At 37.4% G+C, this 24,849-nt stretch overlaps 1 protein-coding gene across 1 annotated transcript in view; it reads left to right on the forward strand.

Moving 5' to 3' along the window:
- The first annotated feature begins 858 nt into the window (after positions 1–858).
- Positions 859–24,849, forward strand: part of LOC105381622 (neuroligin-4, Y-linked) — a 63,302-nt gene continuing 39,311 nt past the window's right edge. The window contains exons 1-2 of the mRNA XM_048625849.1: positions 859–1,174; positions 20,638–21,174. Of these exons, the coding sequence (XP_048481806.1) occupies positions 20,730–21,174 (445 nt within the window). The 5' untranslated portion in view covers positions 859–1,174; positions 20,638–20,729. The remainder of the gene's footprint in view (positions 1,175–20,637; positions 21,175–24,849) is intronic.

Consider the following 24,849-nt stretch of genomic DNA (forward strand, 5'->3'; position numbering starts at 1 on the left):
CATTTTTGCGTACAAACGTAAAAGCAACAATAATGCTACTAAATGCCTTATTGCGTGCAAGACACACACAAACACACACATACACACATATACACAATCCGATGTCCTACAAATTATGCGCTGTTTGTTTCAGTAAATCACCCGCTGGCTCGATGAGGTCGACAGCACGTGTGTACAGGGTGATGTTTTCCCGATGTGAGGCTAAAAATCTCAAACCGGAGTCAACATCTATTGCTCCGTCGTATCGCGCTGAGTAAGACAAGGGTGTGGTAAATTACAGCGAAAATTTAGGGAAAAGGGTCTGTCCTGTAGTGCGGGTTGAGTGAGGGAAAATTAAACGCTGTAAGGATGTTATTAATTCGTCGGCGGACTTGACGGAGGACCTCCAGTTTTTTAATTGTCGGAGCTGTTCCTAAGAAATGTTGAGGTATAAATCAAGAAATAAGTAAGCAGGTTATTTAAAATGCTAAAACAATTTAGGTTTATAATTACTGAACTTGTATAATAAGTATATCAACATAACGTTTTATTTATTTCCATCAAATATAAGTTACGAATCGTTTTCATATAAAAACTTTCCGTCGAACCGGCACTCCCATTCATACGGCTCCATTTACGACTCCGCTAAGCCAACAAACCGATCACTCCGTCAAAGATCCCAATATTAATCGGAACTTATTGCCACCCGCGTCCTAAACCGTTAACGAGGCTCACGTCACAGCTGAGAATTTTCGTCGCAGCTCGGCGTCCGTCGTGAGGCCGACAATCGCCGAGAATTTTCATCTCTTTTCGGCGAGGCTGCGCGGCCAGGCATGCGCAGTGGCGCCCCCGCGGCACGGCGGGCCAGTGACGCGGCGACCCTGCCGCCCCTCGCCACGGCCGCGCCCTGCACCGAAAATCATGCCGATAATTTAATCAGCCTGTACATACAAATCTAAATTTACCATGACGGTCAGGTGATCGATGCTAGATTTCGAATTAGATTTTTGCGTTCGATTTTTTTGCAGCCGCAAGTGTATACGATAGTTGTAGTGTCAGTGTAAGATTGTTCTGAGTGAGTGTCCCCTGTAAATAAGTGAATCGGATTACAGTTAAGTGTTTTTTTTGCGTTTCTCTGTAAACATGTGGTGTGTGTTCTTGACTCTCGTGAAAGCATGATCGGAATTTCTTGATGGTGAGTTAAATTTCTATTTTTTCTGCAATCATTATTATCCTGCTATCTTGGATTACAGATTCGTGCCATTCGTATTCAAATTTAAAGGTTATACCTAAGTTTATGCAATCAATTTGTGGTAGGTATATGTAAATAGCTCGTACCTACATTCATCTAGACGTATGTGGCCGGGCTGGTAATGGAAAACCGGTGTAATTACAAAATGGGAGACCTATTCTCCCGCATAAGTTGATCTTATTAATATTGTATACGAGCGCGATGTTTTCGAGGTTTAATTGGTCTCACTTGGAGTATTATGATATTGAAATATTATACGGTACGTTTAAATTTATAAATAAGTATAACGTAGTAAGCTTGAATAAAATTTGAATAAGTACTTACTATCTTTTATATCAAAGTTGAACATTGCCTCGATAACTAATATATAGTAATTTTCGTCAGCTGATATATTATTTAACTTATTAATACATGACTACATTTAAATAATAATAAATATTATAAAAAAATCTACCCTTTTTTGATAATACTTTATTTATATAAACTGTATCGCAAACTTTAGACTCAAGTTTTTTGTACACATTTAAAATCGACGATACGGTTTGTGACTTATCACGTGAGTACAAAACTGACTACCCCTTCCGGAATTACAGTCGGGAGCATATTATGTAGGTATGTATGAATCTACAGGGTGTTGCAAAAACGGTATAGTAAGCCGCAATCAGCATGTGCAGCATGTTATATCTAAGCCCGAAACTAAAATCAGAATTTGCAAAAAAAAACATTTATTCTCCATAGTAAAAAGTCACGTGACACACTAAGTTTCTACAAAAAATGAAGAAGTTTGAAGTTCTGATTTCAGTTTCGGGCTTAGATATAACATGCTGCACATGATGGTTTCGGCTTAGTATACCCGTTTTGCAACACCCTGTATACATGAACCAGACTGTACCAATAAGTTTGCATAGGTTACGCGTAACCTAATCGCGGACGTCCGGGCTGCAAACTGACAGACTTTTCAAGCGACACTTTGGACCACACACAGCTCCTAATTCAATCAACCTAAGGTTCAGATTTGAGCCTCAAGACTCAGTTGCCTAAGTCTTCGAATGCTAAGTCAATGATCCAATGACACCGGCTCGATTCTCGTGGGAAATAATCGAGATGTTGCCGAATCGAATCAGGTTACCGATGTATCGAGTGCAATCGTATCTCAGTGCAAAGTGTGATGCGGGCGGCAGGATGAAAGGATACGGTTGAGTGAACAGGGTTGTGAATTTAACCCCAAATAATGAATGGGGATACTTATTATGAATTAATTTTCTTCGGCTAAAAGTGCAGCCTTCTTCAATGCGGATGGTTCCCTTTTTTTAAGCAAGTAAATAGGTATTATGAAAACCGATTTGAATTGAAGTCTGACTAAAGTAATACACTCACGAGCAATGAATAAGTTCCAGTTGCCATTGATCTTCCATTTATCACGGGCAGTATTTTATTACTCGTTGAGTGTATGTTCATTTTACTTTATATCTTTCATAGCAAGTTTTATCCACATTTAACCTCTGAGGTGGGCCATAGCACGTGAGTTTTTCGTACGATAATCAAGAACAGAAAATAAACATTATAACGTTTATTTGACAGGTCTGTTACGGTATTATACATAAAATATTTTGCTAGAATTTATCATCTCGTAGTGATGATAGTCAGTGAGCTTATCAAATACAGAATACCTATGAGTACATGGCTTTCAATCCAACGTAGAGAATAATATTCGTAGAAAATCAGACAAAATTCAATACCTCTATAGCTATTGTATTCAACCTGTCTAGAGCGTGAACGGAACACATTGGGTTTGGCTTCCAATATTATAATAATAGTTCATTTCAACTCGGCCCATATTCAACTTCAGCAATCTTCGAAGTTTGTAGCGTAAAATATTGCTTTCCCAAATGAAACCTCATAACACGATACACTGAAATAAATCTACAATGCTTTTTGGTACCTATTCCCATTACTAAATCATATTATTATACAGATCGATACAAAGGGTACAGTAAGCGGAATAATAATGTGTCAGCTAGTGAATCTAATCACTTTTTTCGATACAAAAATATCTACCGCAAGTAAATATTTTATTGGTTTTTAGATTTTTGGCCAAGTCTCTCGGAATAATAAATTAAATTCACCGAACAGTGCTGAGATAACACTCACTTATTCACCATCGCCTGAAGTTGCCCAGTGACGGTCTCAAGTGGCTCTTTATGTGGAGTGGTTGAGATATACCGCTGATGAATGCTTCAGGGTGCGGCTTCGAACCCTGTCTAGTCTATGTCCATCTGAGTTTCGTGTCTAATGCGCTATCGACTAGATCATTTGGCTTTGGCTTGGTCACAAAAAAAATCTTAACGTATCGTACGTATCGGTCCAAACAGATCGGTATAAATATATGGAGAATCGGCATTGGCAGTGCCAATAAAGTGGACGCACTTGTGTGATTTTTTATAAAACGAATACTGAATCCGATGCATCCGTACAGCGTTGCCAACGATGCCGATAGACCACCTTGATCCTGTAAAAACATTACAAAAAAACTATTCATATCGAATGTAAATAAAATAGGCGTTGAATACCAGTTATTAATTTATCATTATCAAATAGCACGATAAGAGGCGAGGCTATAATACAGGCTCTCACACACTTACACCTGTCGAGGCAATAATGGATGGCCCTTTTCCCTCTGAAAGAATAGAAACTATAATTTACACCAAGTTTCAAGACTGTCATTAAGGCCATAGGGTCAGATTAAATCGCTTTTCATTCAATGAGTGGATGTAGGGTATTTTCTTGACTCAAATAACGGTAATGTAACACTGAGTTCAATGAAAATGGTGTAATAATTACTTATCTATAGGGTTTACAATTTTATTACTGATTTTAGGTTTGTCATTAGGAATGTTGAGAAAGATGGAAGCGCCTGGTGTCAGCCCCTGACTCCTCGGAGGAGTAGAGGGAATGAAGAAGAAGATTAAGAATGTTGATGATTTTCATTTAGGTGTAATATTTAAACCACTATTTCCGCTATTAAACCTTTAGAGACTAAATGGAGCAACGGGGAAAGCAAGTATTCATAATAATAATTAGACTACGTTAATCAAAGGTTCAGGCTGTTAGTGAAGTGTGCACACAATAAGAGGAAATTAATAGGAAAATAGTGGTTCCAGTAAAGAGCTTTACTTTAGACTAGCTCTTAGAAAGTTTTCCCGTGGGAATTCCAGGATAAAAAGTAGCCTATGTTCTTTCTCAGGGTCTAGACCATATGTATACTAAATTTAATTCAAATCCGTTCAGTTGTTTTGGCGTGAAATAGTAACAGACAAACAGACAGACACAGTTACTTTCGCATTTATAATATTAGTTAGGATAGTTAGGATTTGCCTGCCTCGCCTTTTCGTCATATGTTATGGGCCTCTTTCTTTTGATGTTTTCAAATTTAGTGTTGTATATTGTATAAATGCAGGCACCTAATTGTAACAACATACTTACTGTCTCAAATCTGTTTCATCCTAACTAATATTATAAATGCGGAAGTAACTGTGTCTGTCTGTCTGATACTCTTTCACGCCAAAACTACTGAACGGATTTGAATGAAATTTGGTATATATATTAATACATTCTAGACCCTGGGAAAGAACATAGGCAACTTTTTATCCAGGCATTCCCACGGGAAAACTTTTTAAGGCGAAGCGAAGCGCGCGGGAACAGCTAGTAACTCATAAATATATTATTTCCATATTGCTAAGTAATGTGGAAAACACCATAATTAATTTATATACTTACATTTAAAATAAGATCTCTATTAAATGGCCACTAAATTACATAATTGACCTCTTGAGGTAACCGAAGGTCTTAATAGACATATTGTGTGATGTATGAACTTGAGTTAAGTATTTGAGACCCCGACCACTTCTTGTTTAAGCTCACAATCTGCTAGTCATGTTACCCTGGTAGGTTTGCTTGAGACAATATAATTATTTGGCTACTATTCTCCTTCTAATGGTCACGCAACTTAATCTGACTGGTTTGCTATAGTCGTATTTTTTTTTGAAAAGCACGAATTCTAAAAACTTTTAGATCATACAATTAATTATAAAAGACACATTATAAAACATACATTTTTATATAACATGACGGAGTTACTACCACACTTGTATTGATATTTTTTTGTCCTGTTCCTCATGGCTAGAAATAAAACAATAGAAGCGCATGTATATCAAAATAAAATAAACTGTTACAAAAAACAAATCGAACATAACTATCTCAACTAAGACATTATTGAGCAACGCCTGTCCTACGTCAGTAAACATCTTGTTGTAGATATCTATTTCTCGGTATAGTCAAGCCGAGCGTCACAAACTTACCTTCTAGCCTTATCTCATGAGACATAAGATTCAGATCCCAGCAGCACTAATTTCTCATCTCGTTATATGTAGGTATAGGCTCAGATATACATAATATTATAGGTACTAGCTATAGTGTATTGTATCATTGTATCCCGTGCTGAGCATTGGACAGTGAGTGACGAAGGCAAGAGCTATTAGATTACTAGACAATAGGCTGGTTAGCAATTATAATTATACATAGCGGGATGTGTCCAAGTGTCAGTTGTAAGCAGTGGGCTTAGCGGCTGGGATGTGCTTTATTTGTTTATTTTTGGTGGGATAGAAGGGTGGGTATGAAATTTTTCCGAAAATTCATATTTTGATTGACGACTTTGGTGTAGGATGTATTTTTATAAGAGAATGACATAATATTATTGTAATTCACTAAACTTATGTATCGTCACCAAACAATATAGGTAATATATAGGAAAAGGTTAGATCGTCTTGAAGTTTCTGTTAAGTTTCTGTATAAATTAAACATCGTGGCAAGATAATTTTATATACAGGTAAATAAAAAAAATATTTGCATTTAAACCAAACTCATTAAAATTCTTCGCCCACATCTTTTGAAAAAGTCAAGGGAGACGTCAGTTAAAAAGGTAATTTTACAATGCAGAAACGATTTTTAACATCCTCCTTTTCCAAGGCAAAAATCTGCCAACTAATGGCAGTGAAGTATTTTTCTTCTAGTTAGAGCTTTTGCTGAAAGAAATTGTTATTTTGTGTAATTGAATTTTAAATGAGTGCTATTGAAGTAACGGGCAAGATGCTTTGAAAGGAAACGGAGGGCTGAAACTAGGTCACAATTTACCACATTTTTTTTTTATTAACGACAAGATTTTCTTAAATTTTGTTTGTATGTAAGTACTTGCAGACGTTTTAACATTAATTTATATGCATTAATTAAAAATGTGTTAAAAAAGTAACTAGGTACCTACTTCAATTCATTAATTGAAAAGTATTTATTAGTATCTAAGAACTCAAAATAAATCGTCGTTGTATCTTTTAAAAGGTGTAAACTTTCTATAAGTATTGCACTTTATGTTATGTGTAAAATTTGTTTATCTCATAAATGTGAAGTTTAAACTTTCGTTGTGTACTCACATTGGCTCACAAACTTAACATAAACTAAAACCTCTCGCCGGGCCCGGTTTACAGAATGCAATCAAAACGAAACGGGGGCAGGTAGCTCGTATAATAGAAATTTATTTTGTTAGTATTTCAGCGCTGCAGTGCTGAAATGATACCGAGTGCTGTGCCAAGAGTTTATAAGCCAAACAAGGCTTTTCCTGCAGCCTGAAACGTGCAATGTTGTATTCCGCTTTTTAGGCGCTTTTTTATTACGTGCGCTGTTGTGGGTGTAACATCGGTGTATGCCATTCTTTATTCAAGGTTAAAAACTGTGGGGATAACATTTTTAGGAGTAAAATTTAAGCTTTTCTTTCCTTTATTACCTATATATGTGGATGGCTGGAAGAGATTACGTTTTAGCAATAAGGCCGCCAATTGAACTGTTTAATTTCTTTTCTTTGTTTGTGAAATTGTTATTTTTTGTTATTAATCTCTTTATTTCTATCTCTTTATTATAAAATGTGTGGACAACTTACTCATGCTTATCTACCAAAAAGGAGCACAGTAACAACTGTAGGTTTAAGTAGGAAGTACCTAATAATAATAAATTTATTTATTCCAGGTCATAACCCATATTTTTGATTAAATAACATTAACATTAATAATAATAATAACTAACTAAATCCATGAGAATCTTTCTTAGATTACTGCAAAGCATTATAATTATTAATAGGGGACTAAATATTGTTAGCATTATCTATCTTCTATACTCGGTGTTGTTGTTATAGTGGTATATTATATAGTAACTCAACTCAACTCAACTTACTCTAACTCTTACTTACTTTTGTTCTGCGACTTTTTGAAATTCATAGACGAATCGTGCAGTAAAACCTAGTAGTGCAGTAAATACTACTTTAATTTTGCTGCATTATAGTCAATGCCACTTATTCCTATTAAGCCTCAAGACACTAACTACCTCTACATATTTAGCCTTTAAGAATTTAACCTAATTTCGTAGTTGAAACGTATTACTTTTCCTTGATAGGCAGATGTCAGTGCTAAGTTCCGGCCCGGTATCCAGACGGCTTAAGCATAGTTAGACTTGACTTTAGTTGTCAGAATAGCCGCCCTATTCGTTATAACGAATATCTGTTTGACTTTGCCAACAATTCTGATTCGGGGATTCGAGGCTTTAGAAGTTGTTATAATTGCGTTATGTTAATTAGGGCTGTGCCAAAGTTTAACATCTTAAGTGCTTGGGTGACATGTATTGTATGTAGTTATAATAATATTATTAATCATAACATTTATAGTTCTTTTTCTTAGCACCAATATTATGATAAAATATAACATAATTTTAAAAACATATTTTGGTCCAAAAGTAAAAATACACATTTTAAATAATCATACCTAGGGTAAACTACCCTATTGTTGACACCCCTCCATTTATTGACACAGCGCGGAATAATTAAAGAAAACAAGACAACGCTTCGTTCTATTTAGTGATATTTATCTTATAATGCAGCAGTAATAGTTATTCTGTAATGGTAACACTCGGCAGTCCTTTTTACAGCAATGGCTGACCAATAAAACATAGACAATTCGTGCCTCTCCGTTGCTTCTTAAAATTCCGCCATCTTGGATCGCTTTTTGCAAAGGACAGTGGCTACTTTAAGAAGAAATTTGCTAGTATTTCTTTTAAAAAATTATAAATTACTTATTTGGACTGAAAAGTGAACAAAATTCCTTTTCCATTTCTTACCTCAAAAACCACTTATTTTCGGTTATAACTTCGAATTTAGGTGGTGTCAATTATAGGTAGCACTTTCGGTATATTTTCCTAATATTGACATATTGGGTCAATAATTGGAAAGAATGTTTTTTGTTTTCATGTTAATATTTTTGCTTTTTCCGGTAGTATATCCTATAATGATCATGTTAACACTATTTAATCATTTATCCCACACGAATTTCCAATTCATGACACAGTGTCAATACAGTGAAATCCAATTATCGACATAGTGTCAGTAATCTATTTCCCTATTATTGACATGTCTATATATATGCAAAGTGTCAATAATTAGTCTCATAAACGATAAATATTTTTATGGGAGCTTACTATACTATGACACTCAAAAAATAACTTTTCCTGCTTCACTTCTCACTGCCTTCCTGCAACCTATACGAAGTCGTCTGACTATCAGTGGCAGGTGGCCTGCCGACTGCTCTACGTCCACCTGTCATCATTTTGCCTGTCCAAAAGTGTCCTGCACACTTCCCACCCAGCTGAATCCACCTCGTAATCTATTAAAACTGGGATTCTGACCCGGCGGGTAAACAATGATCAAGATAGGTGTTAAGATTCACAAAATTGAATGATATCCAGCGGTATCGTTCGTTTCGATTGGGACACTGGACATTACCTTAGTCTTGAACATGTTTATCTACAGGCCAACCCACAAGGATGCTACGTGTAGTTCTGCGAGCATAAACTGGAGATATCAGAGGCATATTCATGATTCATGATGTCTTCATCAATACAGATGTGACAAAGCTACACCACACTTTTTCTTTGGTCTTTCTCTTCCAGCAGCTACTTACCAGGTACATGTCTAAGATCAGCCTTGGTCCTGATGGCCAAAAGGCGTGCTATTTCACGCTTGCCTGTTCGTTACCTCCACTCGAGAACTCGATTACTCCAACTGTCTTTCTTCTTGGGTGGCTGGCCTATTGGCATCTCACATTGGTTCTCTGATGGATTGATTACCCCATTTCAGTCCGCATTACGACTTTATATCAGTGGACCTGTTAGCCCAGCCGTGACCACGTTTCTGAACCATATGGCATCAGCAGTAGGACGCACTGGCTGGAACCTTTGAGAAATGCCCAGGAGATCATGAGACGAAGCAGCCTAACTCAGTGGGACTAGTCTGCTAGCATCAGTATTAGATGCAGTACATATGGTATGTCAGATAACTAGCTGACGACTAATGTTATGTGACACTTATGGTGTTTCAATATATCACCGTGATATACCAAATAGAGAACCGGACCCATGGTACCCTCCCAAAGGTTTAATTCCTGTTAAAAACGGTTTTTATTACCTAATATCAAGCATGTCAATAATTGGTACAGGAGGTGTCATAAATTGGAAAACGCGTGTCAATAATTGGGAAATAGGGGTTCTTTCAAATTTATAGCTGATAATAAAAAACTAAGACTATAGGGTCATTGTTTTTTCAAAAATATTATAAATGAATATACTCTGGCGAAAAGTGGGTGCAGCAATGCACCTCTGCCTACCCCGCAAGGGAGTACATTAGTACAAGGCGTGAGTGCGTGTTTTTTTTTGTTGAATATACACCTGAAACCGCTACAGAAAAAAATACCACAATACTAATATTTTATGCGTATTTATGGCCAGTTTTGCAGACAACTCGTCTTAAAGTGTCAATAATTGGGTAGTTTACCCTATGTACCTAGATAGTGAATAAACAGAAAAATAAACGATTCAACTGAACCCCACTATACTTATAGCTATAGGTCCTAACAATACAAATAAATATACAATCAACAATGGAGGGTTTATTGTACTCCGACAACAGATACGGGGATAATAAATTTACGAGGAAAACCTATTATTATCCTCTTTTCCTTCTAGTTTACTCCTATTTATTGTTTATGAACCCATAATTTACTTTTAAATTTTGATCAAGTAGGTATATGTAATGGAGGTTAAAATTTCACAGGCATTTTAATTGAAAAAAAAATATGATAAAAAGTTTCCATGATTTCAATGTAATATTGACAGTATGAAAGCCGTATTACCTCTAGAAATATTTGTCTGATAATTTTTTTTAGTTATATGGAACAGAAAGGAATATTTCTCAGTTGTACAGTATGACAATACTTTAGCAATGGCTAAGGAACTTAACGAGAGGCAGTGTATCATCACAAGCTCATTATAAAAATCTAAAATTTACAAATTGATTGCAAGTAACATAGAAACCCAAAAATACATTTATGTACACGATCTCTCCTTTTTGGCACAGTGAAATTTTAATATCCTCAAAAACAATACGACAAATACGACAATACACACATTCCCTTCAAAATTTCAATCACATTCTATAAGGCATTGACCTATAAACCGGAGTTCTAAATCAAAATTCTCGTCAAATCATAAAATCATGATCGAGAAAACGAGGTACCCTATTCTCGACGCTCGTCGATAAATCGTGCCCGGGTTATCGCACAGGGAGTATATTCTCCTTGTTTAAGATAAGAATTTTGTTTATTATGAGTTTCACTAGATGGCGGTGTCGTCTCCGTTTTACATCGCGGTATGGTTTAGTTTATTTATCTAGCATGTGTTATTGGAGTTATGAAACAAATCTCAAAATGTCATTTTCTATTAAGATTAAGACCTCACACATACGCAAAGGTTTAGTAGGTAGTTGATGTTGATACATTGACGTTTCTTAATATTATTGAGATTACAAACTTATTCTAGATTCTAGATTTTGGTGCAAATCGCTAAAAAAAAACGCCTTTTTAAAACGCAAACGCATTTTTCTAAAAAGAGGACAGTATTATTATTATTATTATCAGCTATAAACGTTTCTGAGACCTTCGTGGGAATGAATCCAGTTTCACGGTCGCATGATGGTCGCACAACCGTGTTTGTGACATGAGAATGTGAGCTCAGTTCCCGCGATCGATGTTTACGATCGAGTGTTTCCGCCCGCGCGATGCTCGCTTGTTTTGTTTTGATTTTACATGAATTACTGACTCGTGATTGGTCCGACTAGGTATTTATTTGCGTCGTAAATTTTGAATGGTGAAAATGCGTTCCATCCATATTTTCCCATTAAACACACATAGAAATACAAAAAAGTATACTTAAAAAATAAAACAATCCGAAATGGCGGCTTTTTGCGTATAATTTATAAACTCATCTTGGTACTTATCAATATAAATATGACACCGTGGATTAACTCATAGGCTACTGCGAATTAGAGAGTGACCCCCCAAGTCAGTAAGATCTTCCTGCTTACTCCGCCCAAGTCAGTACTAAAAAAAATATATTTTTTAAAATTTAAACTCTTATCATTTTAAACAAACAAAACAAACGCTCAAACCTTGTACTAATGTACTCCCTTGCCCGGTAGGCAGAGGTGCATTGCTGCACCCACTTTTCGTCAGTGTTATGTTAGTCCCAATGTAATAGGGGGCGGGCCTATTGCCATTTTACGGGCACATCCAAGACCCGAGAGCAAAAATATCTGTGTTTAAAGAAATGTCTGCCCCGGCCGGGAATCGAACCTGGGACCTTCGGCTCAGTAGTGAGGGTCACTAACCACTACGCCATTCGGTCTTCACTCTTATAATATCCCCAATATTAACATTTATTATGTATTCAAACGCGATATATTACTCTGCTGCTCAGTAAGCTTGTTCAAAGTGCTCGTGCGGAATGTCCAATATAGCAAGCATTCCATCAATGAAGCTTCACTAAAAGGATTCAATTTGCTCCATCTCTTTCCTTCCCACTAATCTTCCAACACATTTTCCCATTCACACTTTCAGATCTCGGGGAACCCTACTTTGAAGATTAATCTAAAGGTTCCTGGTTCATAAAGTATTCGCGGAAAGGGACTGTGCCTTCTTAGAATATTCGAAGGAAACCAATTTAATTTGAAGGTCAGTCTTACGCTGACGGGATACAAAGAAACAAAAGTATTTATTTCTTTGCATAGAAAATTTTCTTTCTTAGCGTGTGATGATAAAAATACTAAAAAATAAATTAAAAATGTACCCAGCCAAAAAAGGTTTGCAATCTCTGACATGTCAAATATTGCTAACTGTCAGAATTCCGCAGGATTAAAAATTAGGGTATAGAGTTGTATCAGGGCTAGTCACAGTCGCTAGTCGTTATGAAAGGATTGGCTTCGGTTCGAAGACAGCTGAAGGGGTTATTAGTCGGTTAGGGGCCAACACTGCCTGGGCTACCTTCCCAGATGTGCAAATTTTTTGCAGCCGTGAAATAAAAAACCGATTTTTTTGTATTTTTTTTTTACGATTCGATTAATCTTGATATAACTTAGTAACTATTAATAAATTGTACCTAATCGTAATCTTGAAATATTCCTTGTTTCTTCCTTATCTGAGTATTTCTTAAAAATAACCCAGAAAACTTTATTAAGCTCGAATTACCTGACCGTAACCCACATAAGTTTCACTCAAGCGGAGATTCTCTATTAAGGGGACCGCTCGTAACTCCATCTGAAGTAACCACTCTAATTCTGGCATTAACTCTAATTAGTAGCGACAAAATCCAAGTAATTGACTTCCTACCTACCGTACATTTGCAGTGTAATGTAACGCTTATATTGTTAGTCATAAGAGCTACCTTCTAGATGACTGTCCAGTTGGGTGCAAGTTCATATATGCAGCTATGGAACAAATTTCCGTTTCACTGAGTCCGAAGCGAGTCAATCAATACACGGTACAGACCGACCACTGTAAGTTGCAATAGGTAAAATATGGGAGAATATTTTTTAATTTAACTGATAACCCTAAATGTATGAACAAGAATAAGACGTACAACGTCAGCATAAAAATACGTAGAATGATATAATTGCAGCCCTTTCCTTTTTTTTGTGTCTTCACTTATTTATGTAGGATAGTTAACGTTGTCGGACGCTAGAGGCAGTGGGGGACACCGTGTATTAAAAATAATGTTACAATACCGTAACCGATTTTTACTTAAATTTCATTACTATAGACCAAAACATCATCATCATCATCATCAGCCAATTATCATCCACTGCTGGACATCATAGGCCTCTCTTAAGGAGCGCCACAACACTCGGTCCTCGGCCTTCCTCATCCATCCACTACCGGCTACCCGCCTAAGGTCGTCAGTCCAGCGGGCAGGAGGGCGTCCCACGCTGCGTTTTCCTATTCGTGGTCTCCACTGGAGAACTCTTCTACCCCAACGGTTATCGGTTCTTCGGCAGATATGACCAGCCCACTTCAGCTTGCATATTTTGACAGCTATGTCGGTTACCTTAGTCCTCTGACGGATAATATCAAATCGTGACCAAGACATAGTATATTTTTTTAAATGCTAACAGCAGATTTACTCCAAATGGACACCAAGCTGCCATTACGGAAGTTGGTGAAATAAAATTCAGAAAACATGGTTCTTACATTTGGCCCGCGTATACGTATAGATTTAATTACACTCACAGGTCAACATAATATGGTTTATTGATCCATATAATATTTAGTAGGGCTATTTCTGTTACAAAATGATTCGCATTTCGTTCCCATTACGATACAACTTTATACGTACATTTGATTGCGGTTAGTGACATTTAAAATGCTCTCTACGTGTTTGATAATGAGTTCGAGTTTTATTATTTTCTTTAATGACCATAACTTTTATAATTATGAGTGTTTGTGCCAGGGATCTAGAGCCTTCCAATCGATTGCTTGAAATCACGGTGACAGCAAGGTTTATACACGTATAAATGTATAAATAGCACTTAATAAAAAAAAACATTTAAAATAATAAATATAACGTGCTTGTCTGACATGGAAAATAAAAAACATACATTAAAAAAAATACCTACAAGTCGTCTTCGGCACCAATAATACCTCGTTAACAGCTGATCCAATACCAAATAGCTTAGTCAATCACTTATTGAACGATCAAGTAATATCCTAGAATACGCTCCGCAACACATCCACAAACCGTATCGAATTCCCACTACCGACTCGATAGTAATGAGCGACTCGAATCGATACACCGGTCGTGATTAACGATGTGCTCAGTAATCGCACCAAGGGGGTCACTCTATATAGCAAAAATAATGAAGTTTCGGAGCGCTGGTGTGCGAGCCACGACTCTATCACGTTGTTTTTTAAATTAAAAATTGCCATCTTCATTTATAAATTTTAAGAGTATGTATGTATATCTAGAGTCTTTTTAGTTTAATTTTATTATTGTTCATTTTGTAACCCGTGCTGGTAGTGGGGCGGAGTACCCAGTAATACAGGTTTTTAACCTAGCACAGGGGCTCTGGCTATTTTATTGTATTGAATTGTTTTGAACAATGAACTATTTTTCATTTTCATTTTCATTTTCATTTTAAACGTGCCAATTGCACGACACTTCTCGTTCGATCCTTTTTCGTGATATAAAGTGACCCCCCAGGGTCGATTAATATCTCGATACTAATGAATAGCGGAGCGGCCAATGAGATGTATCGCCATTTGCAACCCTAGACGGATTAAAAATGGTAATCTGTTGCTTCTTTTGCGTTTACCCGCGGAGTGCATGGACCGTTAGGTTTTTAATGAAGACTGGGAAATAAAACGGGAATAACGTTTTGATTGAAGCGTTCAGATATGGACCTATACCTAACGAGGAGGTTTTAATATGTATAGAATAGACGTGTCGTAATAGGTATGTGCATTTTGACATAAACTATAGTTTAAAACTGTATTTATACAAATTTATTTAACTATATACCTATAAGTGATAATAATTTCAGCAGAAGTTACTTATTTGATCGAAAATTGCACTTACACATTAGAAAATAATAGAACGATACGTCACTTAATCGCGGGACAATCGACTATTGATGGACCTTTAAGAATCTGTCAATTTAGTATCTCAGATTACAGCACAGACTTTACGTGTAATATACCACCTAAAGCCATTACATTAGGTCCAATGAGTCTAGCACCAAACAGATCGCATCGGGCTCCGCTGTGGCCCACAATTTCCGTCTGCCATATACACTGCCGGATTAAGTGCACTTCGAAAATAAACTCTAGCACATTAGTGGTAAGGTGCCTTATTCGGCATTGGGAAGATGGTTTCAGTCTATTTTTAACACTTTGAAAAATAAATCGTGTTGCATCTCAGAATGAAATAGGCGAAAATGTTTGGTGTATACAAACAATTTGAGAACTGACTTTTACTCATCTTCTGTAATAGGGTATTTGAAAGGGGTTGACTCAGAACCTCTTTCTAAACCATTATTTGTTCAGCAACATTCGAAAATTCACGTTTATTTTATTTTTTATAAAAACTTTTTGTTCTGTAATATTTTTCTTTCATGGTACAAAAAACTATGGGGCTTACATTATTTTCTCGAAATTCCAAAAGACGTTATTCAATAGTTTGTTCCTAAAATCTTAGCCCGTCACCCCTTTCAGCTTACTATACATGGTGTTGCAAAAAGGGGTCAGAACAAAAGTTGTTCAGAATGACCCTATATCCTTTTTGCAACACCCTGTATAGCACTTTCGCAACACCCAGTATAGTATAAGGTAGTGCACCTCATTTGCCGGCACATCTCTGGCGTAGCTACATTATGCGACAAGAGAAAGAATGGGAGCGTCTCGTCCGCCCGGATATTGCGGCCTCACCCGGCCGAGCCACGCCGGGTTAACCTGAAATAGTATATTGCTACCCAAGGGGAGAAAGGCGCTCATTTAGTGCCCGAGGTTATTCTAGTATTATGCGCATATCAAAACAAAGAAATCCCTCACCTCCATTATAAGGAATAAGGGTTTGAATTAGAATTCATCACCAACTGGTCAGAGGCGAATTGACGGAACCAGATTTATTAACTCGACTCAACTTTAAAGTTCCGAAGTTGAATCACCGTAAATGTCAGGTTATTAAAACATTTGCTCCACTTTTTTCCCGTACCCAACTAGGTAAATTTTCGCCTCTCAATCGTTTCCAGATGAGCTACAATGATCTCGAGTCGACATTGAGCTTGGACATTTATAATGACTCCCCACTTTCTTGGAAACGTAAACTGCTGCAAACTAAATAGAACTTAATTAATCAATCATTCATCAATTCTAATTTCAACTACATATAAACCTCCTATTTCTACATTTCTACATTCAAATTATATTTTATGACATAATATAATATATATAATTTCTGTCAATTATTGTATTGGTGTTATTAATTTGTAATTAATGTTTGTATTATTTTGTAATTAATTTTTGTATTATTTTGTAATTATTTTCTGTAATCAAATCAATATAAATTTCATTGTACAATATTATACCTAATTTAGTTTAGATGTAAGCATTGTATGCATGATTGCATGTTAGAATTTAAATTAGTTATTTATAAGATAAAATTTTTGAATGCTGTTGCACACCTATAATTGGTGCATGGATAGGATAAGCAACATATACTGTGTCTGAACAATTTTTTATCTAATGTACTGTTGGTGTGTCTATTTCTGTAAATAAATAAATAAATAAATGCATCGCATTTTAGATGTAAGAAAGCAAATTTACCCTGGCATAAAAATACCTATTTCCATTCCTCTTTATAGGAAAATTACTTCTAATCTCAGAACATGAGTGATGAAAAAACACTGAAGAAGTATACAAAAATATCATCACATACAATCCTCGGCCTTCCTCAGTCTGCCACTACTTACCGACTACCCATCTAAGGGCGTAGACTTACGTAATACTTACAAAGTTGTTAATAGAAGTGAGATGATAGTAAGCTATTGAAAATATACTCAATTGGCTTATAAGCTATATCGACCCTACAACAGCTGATGTTGATAAACTGCTTTTAACTTGCCAACAAGTATTCAACAAAACAAGTACTTAATCTTCTTCAGTGAATTCAACCTGCGCTTAGCTCGAGCCAAGCTCATTGTGTGACCCTGATTCATTACGACGGCAGATCTAGCTTTTGTTGATTCTTAGCAACATTCCCAAACGCCTGTTTACCTTTTAAAATCAAATTAATCATCTGAATTGTATATTTTTTTAGCCTTCTCAAAAATGACAGAACCACGAAAAAGAAAATAAACCGGATATTTCTGAAGCAAATTAAATTATTTACCAATGCCTTCCCTCCGCTCTAAGTATACACTGAGCAATATTTCTGTACAAAACAAGGCTATCGCCTTCAGGAAATGGACGATATCTCCGTACGTTTGTGCAAGTCGACGCCGATGTGTCCCCGCGTCCGGGACTTATCAGTGGAACAGTACCGATGGAAAACGAGAGGAAGACAAGCGGAAATGAATCTTAACGTGTTCCAACAGAAGCTACAACAACAAGATGCGGAATTAACTCGGCTAAAATAAGAACGACGACGATGATAGCTCAAGCAAAACTGGACCTTGTGTGCAATCGTCCGGTTGAAATAGCCAGCGAAGGAATATAAAAGCCCGTGAGCTACGGCGCTACGTACGGTTGGTTCTCGACATAAAAGTCGCGTTCGACATAATATGCGAGCGGGCCAATAGAAGAATAAGAAATTCTGCGAGTTTTATTCAACGTCCTTGTTATTTGAAGGAACCTGGAACCCATAGCCTCGCGTGTCAGTTTTACGGCTGAATTTAAAATACGTGAAGAAGAATTTAAAAACGACGGTTTTATTGCTAGAATATCCAACTTTGGCACAAAACGAATAGTAAAATTCCGCTATGATACGAAATATCCGCAATATGTAAGACTGCTACACGTCAGACTCGAAATGAAAGCAATACAATATCTGCAACGAAGTATTAAATTTATTCATTTTGTATCGGAACATACGAAATACGTTTCTCAGCAACCATTGCGGAGTAAAAACACTGCATAATTAAATTGTTGATTGCAACAATCCACATCCTGCAATACATACGGCCACCATATTGATACGCAAACAAAACGAGTGTAGTGAAATTGAGCCGATTGAAATACCGCAGTCAATTGACGGGTTAAACGACCCTTTTGATGTACTGCAGTGCAGAATTATGCAAATGTCGGGACACTCCGGCGGCGAACAAGCAATTTTGAGGGCACCGGGGCAAATGGCAAATGCCAAAGGTAATCCCGGATTGTATGTCGTATAAAAGGAAAGTTTCAACAAATTCACTTTAGTGACCCAGTATCTCTCGGCGTTGACTTTTACGAGAACATGTGAAACTATTTCTTGAACTAGTGCGGGGCTGTTATCGGAGGCAACTTTATTTATTGCTGATAAAATGTGTTCCTTTGTCAGGTTGCCAACGGTTAACATTTAGCACATTGTAGTAAGCAAAGAAATATATTTTTAATTAAAATATTTAACATCATAACGCGAATATAAAACGGTAGGTACTTATTGATTTTTAATGCTATTGCTATTCTCGCTTTTTCTTCTTACTTCGTTTGATAAGATTTTATTTATTTCAAACAATAATACGTTCAACTTATACAATAAAACTTATCGATTTTGTATAATAAAATTCACAATTGAATGTATTTTCTGCATACAAAACTCTGAAACACAGCCAAACTTTAAAAATATATCCGAAAAAGCATCCATTTACAGTATCCATATCGGCAACCACCTGCATCCCGCAATTGGAAACTAGAAACGGTTTCCTAAGAAAGGGCGCGAGGAAGAATTGTTTACATGTTTCCGGCTCTTATCTGTCCCGGATTTATAGTGCCAATATAACTTTGGACCCGCTCGATACCGTTACAAAGGGGTCACTTTATATAACGAAAACCGAAGTTTCGGAGTGCTGCTGCTGCGGCTCTATCTCGTTGTATTAAACCTGCCGATTGTACGACAGCTTTTATTAGTTTTTCGTCAGTTTAGAGTAACCCTCCAGTGTTTCCGCGAAATGTGATGCAGTAAAATAAATTCCGCCTGATATCGACTATAAACGCGATCGCAGATTGCTTTAACGCATCGTCGGGAGGTTCTCACTTTGTCTCTGTGTCGCTGTCTGGAGTTATGTCCCATTGTTTTAATGTTTCATGGACTGCCTTTATTGTGTACTAAAATTTGTCGTTATCATTTAATAGGTTATCTGTTGAAACTTTATAATAGTAATTTACCAATATTTTCTCCGGCCGGGAATCGAATTCGCGACCACAAACCGCTTCACTATTTGGTCGTATAATAAAATGTTTTCATTTTAAAACGAGGTTGGTAGTAAAGCCCATGTTTTCGTCATATTACAATTAAACTGTGACACATTGGTGACCTGTTTCACAAAAGCAATTTAGTTAAGTAGATAGACATCCTACATTAATAGGCAATACACTATAAGCAACGGTCGTTAAACTCTGTAACATAAACTACGATATCGTTGTCAATAAATTGGGTGTCATCCGATTGGTTTCTGTCACGCGACGCAATAAATTGAAAGACAATCCGAACACTACTGGGCTGGGTGCCGCGGGTGGAGCACACGGCACGCACTAAGTCACTGAAACATGGACAGCGTTTTATGACAAGCTTTTGATATAACACCCAATAAATCTGCGTTTTGCAACAAAAAATATTTATCCCACACACGAGCGGTCTTTAGATTTAGTGACATCGTGACAACGCTGACAAAAATACAAACTGTTTCATGTGTTCATTTTTGGAGTTGTTTGCCCAATTTGTCTAGCGAAAACCTAAAACTTTTAATTCAACAGCTAATTAAACCAGCCACGTTTGACAGAGTGTTCCGACAGATCCCAGGGGCTGCATCTCACATTCATGTCCCCCTTATTGCAGTGGGATCCCCACTTCATTATTATAACACGTACAATCACAACTTTGTCAAGCCTCTCATTATAACGCGCGCGCTAATTTAAAACTTCTCCCTCATACACCTGCTGTCTTTCCGCCAGTCTTATTATAACATCTGTTGTGCTGCTCACAATAACGCCAGAAAAACGTTTTACTTTGAAATAAAGCAATTACGATGAAAGGATTATACGTTTATCCGACATTGAGATTGTTAATTAACGCTCCCGTAATTTGTCGTGAGATGAAACCTTTTCGTTTTAAGGAATTATTTCAAGTTGTTACGAATTTATACAGGTACGGCCCACGCAATTTGTCGGGTTGAAAGGGACAGATTTGGGTCGATAGAACGAGAAGCGTCAAACTCAATCGTTGTTTATTTGTTGCAGAAAACCTGGTAAATGCCACGACGCGACGTGTGGACCGGCAATGGCGGACTGCTAGCACACTACGAGCGTTGGCGGTGGAAGCTTGTGACACCATGCTGCTGCTGCAGGTGCTGTGCTTCGTGTCGCTGCCGTCGCTGGCGTCCCGCCTGGTGCGCGGGGACGCCCCGCCGCCGCCGCCGCCGCTCATCAGCTCGCGCGTCGTGCGCACGAAGTACGGAGACATACGCGGCTTCATCGTCACCCCCGAGTCCAGATACCTAGAGCCAGTTGAAGTCTTCCGCGGTATTCCTTACGCCTCCCCGCCGGTCGGCTCCCTACGCTTTATGCCGCCTGTGTCCGGCGCGCAGTGGTCGGGGGTCAAGATCGCCGAGGAGTTCAGCCCCGTGTGCCCGCAAGTGCTGCCTGATATAAGGAACGAAACGGCAGTGCTGAAGAGGATATCGAAAGGGAGGTTGGAGTATCTGAAGAGGATACTGCCGTTTCTAACGAACCAGTCTGAGGACTGCTTGTATTTGAACATCTACGCTCCCGCGCAAGGTGAGTTGATTTGCTTATTTAAGTATTCATACATAAAATGCATGAACAACTTCAGAACTCCACGAAGGGAGTTGGAGGCTTATTCTGAAGTATTAATACTTGAGCATGAATTATTTAAGTGCACATGTCACAATCCAGTACACAGCCACAATACAGCACGCGCGGCGGAACTAGGTCAAACGCCGTCGTCGGTGGATAATTTCAATTTCATTCCATAAAACAAGTAACAGACCAAACTAACGTAACCACTAATTATAACACGGAATAATTAGTTATTCGGTTCCCTAACAGCGGTCGGTAATTTAGAGTGGGGCCTGTCGTGGTTAATGGCGGCCGCCTGGCTCTGACAACCCGCTCCAGGGAAACTCGAAGAGCTGGGCAAAGCCAATACGGTCACTCGGCCAATTGGCATGAAACCCCTGCTCGGGAAATTGTATACGAACATTATACAGTATTGTAATCTGTGACGTCATCGTGCTCTATTTATTAGTTAAAACTTTCGTTAAGAGCTGTGCCAAACGTGAAGTTTAATCTTCTAATTTAAATTAATATGTATTTATAAAAGTTGTACCTCTACCATAAGCTTTAAATAAGTACTTAGATGGATTATTTTTGTTTTTTACATGCAAGTCAATGACACATCAGTTTTTTCTCAGAACTAACATCAAAGATAATTCGGGTAAAATTCTCTTTTCATAGCTTCTGACAGACCCCATTTCCCATAACGAACAAGTCCCTTTCAGAAACAAACCTACTCGGTCGGGCAAATCGCATTCATTATACGCCAGCACGAAGGGTAGAAAACATTAGCAACGGAATCCAGTAGGAAAGCGAAATTAAAAATTCAAAAGTATGTCTTTTTTTCATAAAAGTTATTTATGTCGATCTTTTATAAAAATCCGCGCCGTAATAAGATCCGAGGCAGCTGTGACCCAAATTTTGAATAAAGAGTTCCAGAGATCCATGATTAAAATTGCGAACCGTACATTTGGAGATGGTGTGAAGGATACTTTGCCCAATTTTGCTATCCGTCTGTTCGATTGTTTAAAATTAGCGAGGCGTGCTGTAATCACTTCGACCGAGCGGGTGCGAAAAGGGTGTTCTCGAGAATACATACCTAAGTACATAACGGTACATATAGTATATACCTACTTGTACATGTAAATAAGGGATTGCTTTGAACCATTAGGGTTGACATGTCGGTGCTTAATGACTAGGAGTGGGCTGGTTTAAGTATGAACATTACGAGCCATAACTATTTAACTGCTGCTCTCAAGCTATGCGTTTCCGCAAAAAAATATAAGTTTTACGTGTATAAACTTCATGTGAATGTATAAATAGTCGAATATACACAATAGTTAGAAATAATTATGGTGAATATTTTGTGACCTAGGCTAGGTCAAGAGCACTAGAGTAAGTAAATTAAATTGTAACCTTCACAAATAATATCATTTTTTATTCGTCCTGAAAACATTGTAAACCTTATGCATGTGCTAAGTACTGTAAGTAGGTACCATCACCCATTGAACCTGGTTAAACTTTTTAAATATTTAATCAAATGGAATCATAATACCATGTAGGACATGTAGATAGGCAGATTGTAATACATTTCCGAACTCAAAAAAACTACCTCTCTCTTTCTCTTTCTAGACACAAATCGCTGGACGCTTTCAGTATTTTACACCATTTTGTGGAAACGTAGCGTAAACATACGCTTACAAAGTTAAACGAAGGGTGGTCTTACACAGTCAGGTAGCAAAAATCCACAATTTTAGGACACGGTACGTTAGCTACCACCGAAAAAGCGCTGTCATATACATGAGCGTACAATGAGTGCTTATGTGGCGCAAGGGAATAGGGTGGGCGGATTTGAATTATTTCTTTATCGATTTCTTCTCCTCTCTGACCGACCGTTTTCAAAGGCTATACTTTTGTTTTAATATTTAGATTTGAGAAATAAGTTGTTGAAGTGTAACAATTTGGCAAAATTGTATTTTTATATTTTTAAATTTTTAACTTTTTTTTTACACTAAGGACTCAATATTAGTTATCTTGGTCAAAAAAAATCCTTTTCTCTCTTTACTTTATTGTCTAGCTAGGGTATGTACCTAAGTACCTACCAGACACACTTTTACTTTAGTGCTAAACCGCCGTATTTCCTCTCACGCTCATAGCTTGGACCGGCACGTAATTACTCCGCCGCATTCGAGATGCCAAAATACTGGGAATATACTTTTTCACCGTCTGACGGTTCCGTTATGTACCTCCTACCACCTAGAGCACACACGAGCACTTATGTGTAAGCTTACATAGAACGTAGAAAGCTTTTATTGATTAATGGCAAGTTTTATATAGATTTTTAATACGAATTAAGTATAATAAAAATCAGGTTCAGCGAGCTACGCTACCTCAGACAGATACACACAGTCACACATACACAAACACATTAAACTTTTAACACCCCCCTTTTCCGTAAGGGTTTAATAAGCATGTCACTCAGCGAGGTTCGTTTCGTGTACCCCACTTGAATGAAAGTCTAATCCAATAAGCTTCTCAAATCAGCCGCGCCCCCAAACCACGTAAAACTATAACAAAGTGATATTCCAGGGCCGAATCAGGCGGGTAATAGAAACCCTCCGCTCCACTTCGCATCTTCTACAATCCATCATTGTAAAGATAAAAGATACCGCTCAATTTTATAGCACTACCCTCTCGGGGGATCTCGGCCGAGACGTGTATCGAGGTATACATGTTTAACATTCTATCCATACGCTGGTTGATGGCGCATTATATATTTTGCGGGGATGAAGATTGTTGCAGATTTTTAAGATTGGTTTGTTGTGGCTTACGATTTGGAAATGATGTAAGGATTTTATTTTTAACTTGTCTCTGTGAAATTACTATAAATTTGTAATACTAGAGGTGTGATTTTGTTTCATAAAATAATATTTTACAGTTACAATGAGCTCGACGTACCTAGACGTATCACTGAATGGTCAAATGTACAATACGTATAGTGACACGCCTAAACCTATTACGTATTTATTGATTACTAGCTGTTCCCGCGCGCTTCGCTTCGCCTTAAAAAGTTTTCCCGTGGGAATTCCGGGATAAAAAGTAGCCTATGTTCTTTCCCAGAGTCTAGACCGTATGTATATCAAATTTCATTCAAATCCGTTCAGTAGTTTTGGCGTGAAAGAGTAACAGACAGACAGACACAGTTACTTTCGCATTTATAATATTAGTTAGGATTTACTTCATATTTTAGTATTCATTAACGCAGAATATCGCACTTCAATCCGCTATAATAGCTGACTCTAATAACTCACCTCAGTGACCAAAGTGCTCGTAAAAATGAAGCTTTATGGATAAAGGTGTTAGCACACTGAGCCCCGAATTGGCAGCCTTCCTGCTGATACTCTAATCTATAGGCTTCCCGCCTCGAGTTGTGTAACCGCGGCGGTAGAACAATACAGTGTGGAAACACCACTATACTGGCATGTGCGAAGTATAGTTTCCCAGCCTTTGTATTGGATAACTAGGTGAAGGCCGATCGAAAAGAGGAAGATCTATTATTTGAGGCTACAGTTGAAAAGCCTTTTGTTTTGTACGTGAAAATATTTTCGATTCATTAATATTTAAATCCCTAGTTATATTGTTGATAGTAATAAGTTT

Source organism: Plutella xylostella, chromosome 15, assembly GCF_932276165.1.
Source record: "Plutella xylostella chromosome 15, ilPluXylo3.1, whole genome shotgun sequence".
Classification (NCBI taxonomy): Eukaryota; Metazoa; Arthropoda; class Insecta; order Lepidoptera; family Plutellidae; genus Plutella; species Plutella xylostella.